Source organism: Felis catus, chromosome D2 (genome assembly GCF_018350175.1).
Source record: "Felis catus isolate Fca126 chromosome D2, F.catus_Fca126_mat1.0, whole genome shotgun sequence".
In the NCBI taxonomy this organism is placed as follows: domain Eukaryota; kingdom Metazoa; phylum Chordata; class Mammalia; order Carnivora; family Felidae; genus Felis; species Felis catus.
In genome coordinates this window covers 53085984-53099324 of record NC_058378.1, presented here as the reverse complement: position 1 = coordinate 53099324, position 13341 = coordinate 53085984, and the positions used below count along the sequence as shown (strand labels likewise).

At 35.9% G+C, this 13341-nt stretch overlaps 1 protein-coding gene across 11 annotated transcripts in view; it reads right to left on the bottom strand.

Moving 5' to 3' along the window:
* EXOC6 (exocyst complex component 6) overlaps positions 1 to 13341 on the bottom strand; it is a 228911-nt gene that overhangs the window by 100881 nt on the left and 114689 nt on the right. For all 11 annotated transcript variants that reach the window (XM_019813545.3, XM_045040414.1, XM_045040415.1 and 8 more), the window contains 3 exons: positions 10684 to 10793; positions 679 to 790; positions 15 to 149 (listed from right to left, as the gene is read on the bottom strand). In XM_019813545.3, coding sequence (XP_019669104.2) covers positions 15 to 149; positions 679 to 790; positions 10684 to 10793 — 357 coding nt within the window. The remainder of the gene's footprint in view (positions 1 to 14; positions 150 to 678; positions 791 to 10683; positions 10794 to 13341) is intronic.

Below are 13341 nucleotides of genomic sequence, written 5' to 3'. Positions count from 1 at the left end.
GGGGTTTTACATACCTTAAAAGTAGAAAGTCCATAAAGTCTTGTGGTATGAACAGTCTCTTGAGAAATGTTTGTGATGTTAGTTATAAAGTCCTCCAGGTACCTGCAAGCTTGTTCCAGGTGTGTTGTGTTGATGATGATCTGCACCAGCTGGAAAATACAAAGTATGTCTGGTGAGATGCAGGTTACATGTACACAAAATCATTTGGTTTTTTAAAATGGATTCTTACTTCCAGCAATTGTGCCATTTTTGTACAATTATAGCTTTATAGGATACAAGGGATTATCTGATTTCAAAAGCCTGCTGCAAATACTATGAATGCTATCACTTAAAAAAAAAATAACCAAGAGTCTGCCAACTGATTTAAAATAACTCTTAAAAGTACTTTTCCAAATTTTATACATTTACCAAGTAAAAAATGAGTATTTTCACTTTTCATGTAAAGTCTGGCAATCATAAATCTACATGTATGTTCTAGCATCATCAACCATCTACCATATTCTCCATGTATACCTTTTCCCCTCACATGGTTTGAATTTACACTGACAAAACAAATCTACTTCTACTAATAAATTTAAAATAGAAAGCCAGTTTTACAGGATGATGTTTAGCAATAGTTCATAAAACTTTTTGCATATAACGAAACATTTAGCTATTAGTATTTTTTTTTTAACTTACCTCTGTCAAACCTATATGAGGTTTTCTAATAAGGTTCAGTAAACAGCTACTCAAAGTTCTGGTCAGCAGCAGATTTGTAGATTTTCTAAGCATATCATCTATTTCTGTTGAGCTAAAAATATTGATTATTATTTAGCTTTTCACAAAGGTATGGTTAGCTTCCTAAATAATTTAACACAGTTTACTAAAATAATTTCCCCCACCTCATTCTTTCATATCTTTAAATAAGTTACTCACATTTATTAAATCCCAAAATTAAATTCTGTCACAAAAGGGACATTTTCAATAAAATGGAATGTTCATTTATGGCATAATTTTTTTAAAATGTCTTATTTATTTTTGAGAGAGAGACACACATACACACACCGTGTACAAGCGGGGGAGGGTCAGAAAGAGAGGGAGACGAAGAATCTGAAGGAGGCTCCAGGCTCTGAACTGTCAGCACAGAGCCCAACGCGGGGCTTCAACTCATGAACCATGAGATCATACCTGAGCTGAAGTCGGATGCTCAGCCAACTGAGCGATCCAGGTGCCCCATTTATGGCATAATTTAAATGTATTCAGTAACCACTACAGTAAAACCATGGGGTACTTAGTCTAAGGAAATAAAATTATTCTTAAATCATGACTCCGCTATGGGACACTTTCAAAAGCACTTCAAATACAATACAGCTAAAATTATTACTTTTTTAATGTTTTATTTATTTTTGAGAAAACGAGCATGAGTGGGGGAGGGCAGAAAGGAAGGAGAATAGAGGATCCAAAGTGAAGCAGGCTCTGCGTTGACAGCAATGAGCCCAATGCAGGGCTTGAACTCACAAACTGTGAGATCATAACCTGAGCTGAAGTTGGACGCTCAACTGACTGAGCTACCCAGGAGCCCCTACCGGTAAAATTATGTTTAAAATGCAAATTGACGTGAGCTCTTTCTAGATATAAGTAATTGCTAGATTTAACTTTAATATAATTAAGCTATCCATTTCCATTGAGATTTTTTTTTTACGATTCAAAGAAATAAACATAATTACATACACTAAGTTTAATTTGGTATAAAGAAAAAAAACCTCTACAATATTCCTTAACATCTTAAAAACTCCTAGGCTAGCACTAACAAGCTTTTTATTTTCTAGGCCTTCAATTTAAGTAAATAATGACTTCTTCACATATATATGGATATATATAGCTTTGTTATCAAAACAGTTAAACTGTCTTTACACCAAGTTTTCTCAGTCTTAGCATTATTAACATTTTAGGCAAGATAATTCTTTGGCTGTCCTGGGCTTTGAAGCAGCATCCCTGGCCTCTACCCACTAGATGCAAGTACCACCCTTTTCCCTAGTTGTGACAGCCCCAAATGTCTCTAGACAGTGCCAAATGTACCCTGGAGGGCAAAATTACCCCAGCTGATAACCACTGCATTAAACATACACTAAAATTTTAGCATCCTTTTTATTTTATTAAAACATTACTCCTGAAGCACAAACATTTACTAGTTTATTTTTTAACTGCAAATAGAGCAAGATTTGACAAAATATACGTGCTTCTCACTACTACTCCAATGTTTTTAATGCAGGCACTCTTTTCAATACCTGCTAACCCTAATTCTGGGAGACCTAAAAAGAATATTTCTCTGATTCTTTACAACTAAAATCAAGACTTCCCAGACATACTCCCAGTGGGGCTTCAGGGTTTCTTGGCATCAAAACTCTCAAACAGAAAACACTTTCTAATCTACCAACAGTGTCCTAGAACAATCAATGTACTCACCCTGATAAAAAGAGGTGGTTGCCCACTCCTCTGGTTTCTTTTCTAACACTCTCAAATTATGCTTAAAGACACCCTGAAAAGCATACTTCCCAGATGAAATATCCTGCAATACTTAGGATAGATAATGCCCTTTGTTTCAATTCCCTGAACTTCCTTGAACGCTGAGTCAATGCATACTTTTTTCTTGCATAAAAGTAGAGAAAGAAAACCTATCAGCACCTATGTCCTATTTGTACCAACAAGATTTACCTGACAATGACCAGTACTGCCTCCACTACATTTTTATCCCAATTGAGCATTTTTTTTCGTAACTCCTTGTCCTTTGAGCCTATAAGCTGTACTCTTTTATACTACCTTTTAAAAAAAATTCATGGTAATTAAATCTTAATTATAATAAATCTCCTAAAATTTTTTATAGCTTAACCTCTTCTGCAAACTGAAATTTCTTAAAGATCATATTAGGTCCAGATGTTTCCTCTGCAACTAAATAGTTGAGACTTTGAAGTCTCTTCATGAAGTCATTTCTTTCTCCAGTCCTACTTTTATTCAGATATAAAAAGAAAGCCAAACATTTGTACTACAAAGCTCTAAAGCATCTTCTGGTTCTAAAAATCTAACTCCAAAATCTATTTAAACATAATAAAAGAGCTTTAAATCCAGAAAGTGATTTTTCCCATAACTTTTTAATGATAAATAAAAAAACAAAGGAACTCTAATAGCTCAATTTCAGGTCACAGACACAAATTTTTAAAATAAAAATATGTCAGAAAGCTGATAATCTAAATTCAGATTTACATATTTTTAAAGTAACTATGCTGCATCTGTCTCTTAACTGTTGATTCTCTCATGAGCAAAATGAAAATAGCTAATGTATTTAATAAAGCATAATTTTTAAAAGTTCAAAGATAAGTCTTGTTGAATAAATAACTTATGATCATAGTTCATTAGAATGACTAGATATTGAACTAACAAAAGTAACAAATATTTTATCAAAGATAGAGTCTGGCTGGGGTGCCTGGGTGGCTCAGTTGTTTAAGCGTCTGACTTCGGCTAGGGTCATGATCTCCTGGTTCATGGGTTCGAGCCCCACATCGGGCTCTATACTGACAGCTGGCTCAGAGCCTGGAGCCTGTTTTGAATTCTGTGTCTCCTTCTCTCTCTGCCCCTCCCTGCCTCTCTCTCTCTCTCTCTCTCTCTCTCTCTCTCTCTCTCTCGCAAAACTAAATAAATGTAAAAAAAAAAATTAAAAAGATGAGGGAAAAATTGACATTCTTTTCTGCTGTAGCATTAGTCCACAACATTGACTTTCTAGAAGGCTAGGCATTCACATACTGAAAAAGTCAGAACTGAGGTGGCAATTCTAGTTCTAGTCAGTCATGAGGGAGGCTTTAGGGAAAATTATACATAATATATTACAACTAATGACTTTTATCTTTGGTGTTCTAAATGCAATAAAGCATCAAATAACAATTAGATAGCCAATGTCTCTCCTCTATAAATAAAACAAAAGTTAATTCTAAATTTCTCTACTTTCTACAGTCAATAACCAGCATTTATATTAGATAATAAAAAGTATGTGTTAGGACCATGCAAATTGTATACACTACCAATTTAAAAAAATGTTAAAGTACTCTACATTTAAAGTAAAAGATGAGGGGAACCAGTATTATAGATTCAAGACTGCAACTTCAAGAATAATTCTCAAATAGGGGCGCCTGGGTGGCTCAGTCAGTTGGGCGTCTAACTTTGGTTCAGGTCATGATCTCACGGTTCACGAGTTTGAGCCCCATGTGGGGCTCTGTGCTGACAGCTCAGAGCCTGAAGCCTGTTTCAGATTCTGTCTCCCTCTCTCTCTGCCCCTCCCCTGCTCGCACTCTTTCTCTCAAAAATGAATAAACGTTAAAATTTTTTTTAAAAGAATAAGTCTCAAATAGAACACTTGAGCCAAGTTGTAGGATGACTTTTTTTTTGCTTATATATATATAATATTTACATACATAATATATATTAGATATACATATATATTTATATATGTATTATATATTAGATATACATATATAATATTCATATACATAATATATTAGATATAAATATGTATGTATATCTAATATATATTATATATGCATATATAATACTTATATATACATATATAATACTTATATTATATATACATATGTAATATTTATATTATATATAATATATACGTATATTTTATATATATATATACACATTTTTTAATGTTTATTTCTGAGAGAGAGACAGAGTGCAAGCAGGGAAGGGGCAGAGAGAGAGGGAGACACAGAAACCGAAGCAGGCTCCAGGCCCCGAGCTGTCAGCACAGAGCCTGATGCAGGGCTTGAACCCACGAACTGTGAGATCATGCCCTGAGCCAAAGTCCCACACTTAACCAACTGAGCCACCCAGGCGCTCCTGTAGGATAAGTTTTAAAGACGTACTTCTTGTTTCTCCCTTTCCCTTGCATATGTTTACCTCGAAACAACAGATGAATACATGCATCATTGTTTCCAAAGATGACTAACTATAACCAGAAACTGTTTGAGAGCTTCACCTACAGGTAATCAAATTGTTAACTTCCCTTAACTTCTTCATCTAATTATTCACAAGCACAGGTAATATCAGGCTCCTTATGTTCCTCCCTCTTCATTGCCACTGATCCTATTTCAGTCTTTCTTCATCTCTCTTCTTGAACCACTGCCTTCACCAGTTCAACATGACTATTTTTTTTTATCCCCCTCTAACGTATTATCCACATTAAGGTCAGAGTAAACTTTCTAGAATATAACTCTAGTAACGTCATTCCTTACTTAAGAATTCTTCAACAATTCCCTGATGCTTACAAAATAAAATATTAACACTCCAAGTTCCAGTCTCACTTCTAATATTACAGTATCCCATCCTCTCTGAAGTACCTATGTGCCTATCATATGCCAGGCAGTATACCAAGTGCTTTATACACCTGTATTACCTCATTTAATTCTTGCAACCACCCTATGAATTATTTCACTCATTTTGCAGATGAGGAAACTTGTCCAACATCTTACTACAGCTGGTGAGTGTTGCCATCAAGATTAAACTAAGGCCTAAGTCTGAAGCTTATATTCTTAACCACTGCATTATACTGCCTCTATCCAAATCAGAAATTTGAAGTATTAAATAAAAAACAAGACAGGAATAAATTATTGGTGGTTCTCAGACCATTTGAGCTCCGCAATTGAAAACTACCGCAATTGAAAACTACCATCATAATCATTTGTTATTTATCTTCAGTTAATATTCATATATATCCATCAGTTTTCAAATGCTAGATTATATGGTGTGTATTGTGTTGTGCCGTATAGGGAACACAGTATCTTTAGTGAGTTTTATGACTGAGGTTAAAAGCTAATGTCTTTAAAATATACCTTTAGAGACTCTTGTATAAGAGGTGGTAAAGTATTATGAAGCTTAAAGCAGTGGTTCTGAAAGTTCAGAATGCATCAGAATTACCCAGACAACTTGGTAAAACCCAGGGCCCCACCCTCAAAGTTTTTACTTCAGTAGGTCTAAGGTGGCATTTCTAACAATTTCCCATGTGATGCTAATGCTGCTGGTCCGGGGACTAAGTTCTGACAATCACTGGCTTGTGAGAAACACATAGCACAGCAGATGCCATGCATTAGGTATTTATCTTCCTTTCTCTTCTTTTCCTCTCAAACTCAGATGTTATTCAGGAACAAAAATTAAGAAACCTTTTAAACCATCTTTATTCACAAGGAAGAAGCAGTGTAAGACCTAAGATCAGAAAACTCTTTTACCCTGGCAGGGCACACATTTCTTCTTCCATTTATTTATGTGCTCCTTAAATCCAAAATCATGGTAGCTTACAGTAAGAGACATGTACAATACAATACAATACAATACAATACAATAAAAACAGCTGTCATTGTTCTGTTTCAACTTGGAAAATAAATATTATACCTGAACTGTCTTCATGCCTTTCTTATGACTTAAAATTCAGAAGAATTTCACACTGAAGGGTATTTCCTGCTATCCAATATACAAATTAAGAATGGAATTCAGAAAGGGAGACTATAAAGCCAGCATCACCACTCTCTCCTCCAGAGTGTATTCACAATTAGAAGTATGTGAGTGACTATAATGCATGGTCCATCTAGGTAGCTGGAACAAGGTGTGGCATAAAGATTAATGTTCTTCTAATATTAACTGATTATTCCTTATATGCCAGACACTTTCTCTGATATGGGAGTCTTAAGGCCTGCTCCTTCATCCCAGCTCTCAAACTAACTAGCTGGGTCATTCTCGGTGATGTAGCCTCCCTGAGCTTCAGTTTCCTTATCAGCAAAACAGGGATAATATCACATTTCCCATCTCCATAAATGTAGGGTATTGCTTTCATCACACCAGATAAATGACATTCTCTAGTCTAAATTCAAGTTGGCTACAGCTACCAACAGTTGTTGTGGTGCGCTCCATTACTGAGTATGATACCAATTTGCTACAACCTTCTTTACTTCTATGGATTTTGTTTGAATCTTCATTTTAAACCTAATTAAGGAAAAACAAAACTATTGAGAATATCATCTTTTTGACAAGGGAATGACATAAAGGAGGGATATTGTTTAGCTACTGCTACCTTAGCAATAGAAAAACTAAAAAAATAAGATCTAAACAACTAAAGAAAAAGGGAAAAAAAGGAATATTGATAAACTTAGCAAATCCAAGGTATGAGCCTTACTTGGACCATGATTCAAACATACCAACTGTAGCAGCCCATGTGTCCACTGACAGATGAATGCATAAAGAAGATGTGGTATATATATAAAACAATATTATTCAGCCATAAAAAAGAATGAAATCCTGACATTTGCCACGACATGGATGAAGCTATGGAGTATAATGCTAAGTGAAATAAGTCAGTTGAAAAGGAAAAATACCATATGATTTCACTCATATGCAGAATTTAAGAAAAAAACAAACCAGCAAAGGGAAAAAAAAAGAACTGATAGTTCCCAGAGGGGAGGTGAAGAGGGGTGGGGAGGATATGTGAAATAGGCAAAGGGGGTTAAGAGTACACTTATCATGATGAGCACTGAGTAACGTGTAGAATTGTTGAATCACCTATATGGTACACCTGAAACTAATATAACACTGTATGTTAACTATACTGGAATTAAAATTTTTAAACTTAATAAAAAGTTTTTTAAAGGAGTAACAGTATCAAATTGTTATTCGCAAACAAACATACCAACAGTAAAAAGACATCCTGGGGACAATCGAGAAAATAGTGATAATGGACTAGGGAATGGAATAGTGTTAATTTTAAGTATGAAAGCTGAATAATGAAATGTCTTTATTTTGTTTTAGAAAAACATACTGTTTCTAGGGGTAAAGTGTCATTATTTCTGGAATTTGCTTTAAAGTACTTCGGCAAAAAAAGTTAGACAATATGGCAAAATGTTTATTATTGCTACAGATGCTGAGAACTCAGGAGTTTCATATCCTATTATCTCTATTTTTATGAGTTTGAAGATCTACATTATAAAAAATAAAAAAATATGAGAACTACAGGCCAATATCCCTGATGAATATGGATGCAAAAATTCTCAATAAGATAGTAGCAAATCGAATTCAACGGCATATAAAAAGAATTATTCACCATGACCAAGTGGTATTCATTCCTGGGATGCAGAGCTGGTTCAACATTCGCAAATCAATCAACGTGATACATCACAGTAAGAAAAGAAAAGATAAGAACCATATGAGCCTGTCAATCGATGCAGAAAAGGCCTTTGACAAAATTCAGCACCCTTTCTTAATAAAAACGCTTGAGAAAGTCGGGATAGAAGGAACATACTTAAAGATCATAAAAGCCATTTATGAAAAGCCCACAGCTAACATCATCCTCAATGGGGAAAAACTGAGAGCTTTTTCCCTGAGATCAGGAACGCGACGGGGATGCCCACTCTCACCGCTGTTGTTTAACATAGTGTTGGAAGTTCTAGCATCAGCAATCAGACAACAAAAGGAAATCAAAGCCATCAAAATTGGCAAAGATGAAGTCAAGCTTTCGCTTTTTGCAGACGACATGATATTATACATGGAAAATCCGATAGACTCCACCAAAAGTCTGCTAGAACTGATACATGAATTCAGCAAAGTTGCAGGATACAAAATCAATGTACAGAAATCAGTTGCATTCTAATACACTAACAATGAAGCAACAGAAAGACAAATAAAGAAACTGATCCCACTCACAATTGCACCAAGAAACATAAAATACCTAGGAATAAATCTAACCAAAGATGTAAAAGATCTGTATGCTGAAAACTATAGAAAACATATGAAGGTAATTGAAGAAGATTTAAAGAAATGGAAAGACATTCCCTGCTCATGGATTGGAAGAATAAATATTGTCAAAATGTCAATACTACCCAAAGCTATCTACACATTCAATGCAATCCCAATCAAAATTGCACCAGCATTCTTCTCAAAACTAGAACAAGCAATCCTAAAATTCATATGGAACCACAAAAGGCCCCGAATACCCAAAGTAATTTTGAAGAAGAAGACCAAAGCAGGAGGCATCACAATCCCAGACTTTAGCCTCTACTACAAAGCTCTAATCATCAAGACAGCATGGTATTGGCACAAAAACAGACACATAGACCAATGGAATAGAATAGAAACCCCAGAACTAGACCCACAAACATATGGCCAACTCATCTTTGACAAAGCAGGAAAGAACATCCAATGGAAAAAAGACAGTCTCTTTAACAAATGGTGCTGGGAGAACTGGACAGCAACACGCAGAAGGCTGAAACTAGACCACTTTCTCACACCATTCACAAAAATAAACTCAAAATGGATAAAGGACCTGAATGTGAGACAGGAAACCATCAAAACCTTAGAGGAGAAAGCAGGAAAAGACCTCTCTGACCTCAGCAGTAGCAATCTCTTACTCGACACATCCCCAAAGGCAAGGGAATTAAAAGCAAAAGTGAATTACTGGGACCTTATGAAGATAAAAAGCTTCTGCACAGCAAAGGAAACAACCAACAAAACTAAAAGGCAACCAACGGAATGGGAAAAGATATTTGCAAATGACATACCGGACAAAGGGCTAGTATCCAAAATCTATAAAGAGCTCACCAAACTCCACACCCGAAAAACAAATAACCCAGTGAAGAAATGGGCAGAAAACATGAATAGACACTTCTCTAAAGAAGACATCCGGATGGCCAACAGGCACATGAAAAGATGTTCAACGTCGCTCCTTATCAGGGAAATACAAATCAAAACCATACTCAGATATCACCTCACTCCAGTCAGAGTGGCCAAAATGAACAAATCAGGAGACTATAGATGCTGGAGAGGATGTGGAGAAACGGGAACCCTCTTGCACTGTTGGTGGGAATGCAAATTGGTGCAGCCGCTCTGGAAAGCAGTGTGGAGGTTCCTCAGAAAATTAAAAATAGACCTACCCTATGACCCAGCAATAGCACTGCTAGGAATTTACCCAAGGGATACAGAAGTGCTGATGCATAGGGGCACTTGTACCCCAATGTTTATAGCAGCACTCTCAACAATAGCCAAATTATGGAAAGAGCTTAAATGTCCATCCACTGATGAATGGATAAAGAAATTGTGGTTTATATACACAATGGAATACTACGTGGCAATGAGAAAAAATGAAATATGGCCTTTTGTAGCAACGTGGATGGAACTGGAGAGTGTGATGCTAAGTGAAATAAGCCATACAGAGAAAGACAGATACCATATGGTTTCACTCTTATGTGGATCCTGAGAAACTTAACAGAAACCCATGGGGGAGGGGAAGGAAAAAAAAAAAAAAAAGAGGTTAGAGTAGGAGAGAGCCAAAGCATAAGAGACTGTTAAAAACTGAGAACAAACTGAGGGTTGATGGGGGGTGGGAGGGAGGGGAGGGTGGGTGATGGGTATTGAGGAGGGCACCTTTTGGGATGGGCACTGGTGTTGTATGGAAACCAATTTGACAATAAATTTCATATATTAAAAAAAATAATAATAAAATAAAAAAATATATAACATCAAATTTATAGCAACTTAACTCCAATGTCGCTAAAATATGCAAGCTTTTCCAATGAGATGATAATCCATTAAAGAATCAAGGACTGCAAATCAAGTGTTACTATTTCACAAAAACAGCTATGATGAAGACACATTTATTAGTAAACTTACCTCCGGTGTAGTGACTCTGAAAATTTAAGGCTAGCATAAATAAATTCTTTAACTTGAATGTAAATATGAGGCACTGACTGAGACATGGGAAATTTCTTTGGGAAAGATTGCTGTAGAAAGAAAAACAAAGTTGACATTGTTTTTGAAATTTTAGAAAAAGATATTCTAATCACCTGAAAATGTAAAAATTAAATTGCTTTCACATTTGAATAGGAAATGACTGCATCTCAAAGTCTACTGTTACATTTCTAATTATGTTTGAGATTTTAAAGAAAACTAAAATATTTCTGAGAAAATAGTGGCAATTTACCTGTTTCTTAAATCCTATTATCAGACTTCTAAGAAGCAGAGAAAGTACATATCAATACCACTGTATGTTCTGATGAGAAACATCCTGCAGAAGAGGTCTAGCTGTCTGTTGCTTTGCATTCATAATACAAGAGTCAGGTTGGCCGTGAAAGTTATGGGCCATCTTCCTGGCTCAGTATCATCAATTAATTCTAAGACTCCTCTCACTCACGTTCAGTGAAGGCTTGACACCAACAAGGTATCTATTTCATTCCATAATTCCTGTAATACCTTACAGCAGTGCAGCCAATGGTTTACATGGTACCTTCTGGATAAAGTGCTTTATCAGCCAAAATTTATTAGCAAATTCTCAGTCTCCAAAAGGTAAATTGTCTCCAAGATTTCTACCAAAAGCTCCTATTTACCCTTAATGAATTCTAATTTATACTTCCATCTTCACATTTGTTGCAACATAGTTAACCAGTGAAAGTATTCTCACCAAGGTGACTAGTGACCCCACAGATGTTAAATCCAACAGACTTTGCCAGCTTTCACGTTACCTGATTTATCTGAAATATCTGACACAGTTCCCTCCTGATTCTTAAATGATCTCTCCTTCCTTGGCATCCATGCCCCACATTGATTTTCCTTATTTGTCTACCTTCCCGGTAGCTCTTCCTAGTCTAGCTATCTCTTAATTATTGCTGTGCCTTAGGGTTCTAGCCCACATCTTCTCTCTCTCTCTTTTTTTTTGTTTGGTTTGAGAGAGAGCGCACACAGGAAGAGCAGAGAGGGAGAGGAAGAGAATCTCAAGCAGGCTCCACACTGTCAGCACAGAGCCCAATGTGGAGCTAACTCAAGACCTGTGAGATCATGACCTAAGCTGAAATCAAAAGTCAGACACTTAACCAACTGAGCCACCCACGTGCCCTGCACCACACGTCTTCTCTTCTTACTACACATACTGTCCTTGGATGATGTTGCCTAATATCATGACTTCAATCACCATGCAAGCACCAATATCTCCCAAATCTGTTACTCGAGGCTAACTCTCCTGAAGTCCAAATCCATATATCTAACTGCCACTTGGACACTTCCATTAGGCTGTGACATTTGGGACATATTCAGTAGATCCAATAGTGCAATTACCATCCTTTCCTTCTAAATCTGCTCCTCTGGTATTTCCTATCTTAGTAAATGCTACTACTTTTTAAGGCAGAAACTTGGCTACCATACCTGACCCCTCTATCTTCATCATCCCTCATATGCAAATAATTACCAACTTCTGTTGGTCCCCACTCCTAAACATATCTTAAATCAAATTCCATGGCCATAACTCCCATTCAGGTCACCAATCTCTCTTACCAAGATAACAGCAACAATTCCCTAGCTGGCCTCCCAGCCACTAGTCTTACTCTTATCTAATCCATTTGCCACACATTGGCCAAAGAGATCTTTCTAAAGCACAAATCAGATTATGTTTTTAGTGGTTAAAACCTTGTTGTGACTTCTCAATAGCCCTCAAGATAAAGGCTGAACTCTCTAACACTGTTTATAAGCTCTAGAATAGTCTGGTCCTTTCCAGTTCATCTTCATTTCTTGATCTTCATCTCTTGTACTTTTATCAACCTTGCATTTTATACTACAGAACTAGAGCCTTTCTGCATGCTGCTTCCTCTATCTTAAGGAGTGCCAAATTCTGTGAATTGTAATTTCATGTTTATCCCTCACTTGACTATAAGCTCTTTGACAGCAGAGACTGAAAAACTACCAAACAGCACAATGTCTAGTAGATGAATGATCAACATCTGGATGAATGAAGTATTCTTAGGTACCTCTAGCAGAAGGAAACTTACAACTGGCTGCTGGTGAAACAGTCATATACAGCAGTGTCTCTCCAAAACTGGTAGGTTCAATCTTTCCAAATTTAGAGACTCAATCAGGAGTACTACAAAAACCAACCAAAAAGTTGGTATTCTTTAAAATCACCTGATGATAATGTAAGTGCTAATTCACCTCCAAATTATGCTTTACAGAATAATGAACCCAATACTATTTAAAAGGCATTTCAGCTTTAAGAACCATTTTAATGACATTAAACACAGAATATAAATAAGTTCTTCTTTTAGCCAAAGAGTTCTTATCAAATTAGCATAGTTATCTTCAAAAAGACAGATCTTTGCATATATGTTCAGTCTTACTTCTTGCTCACCTATAATATACACTAAAAACACAATTCAAGTTATTTGAGAGGCAGTTTTACATCTTTTCTAATAGTTTTAAATGAAAATTATACTCAAATTAGGAAAAAATTGAATATATAAACACACAACCAAGAGAATGTTACTAAATAATTTTATGAGTTTTTTC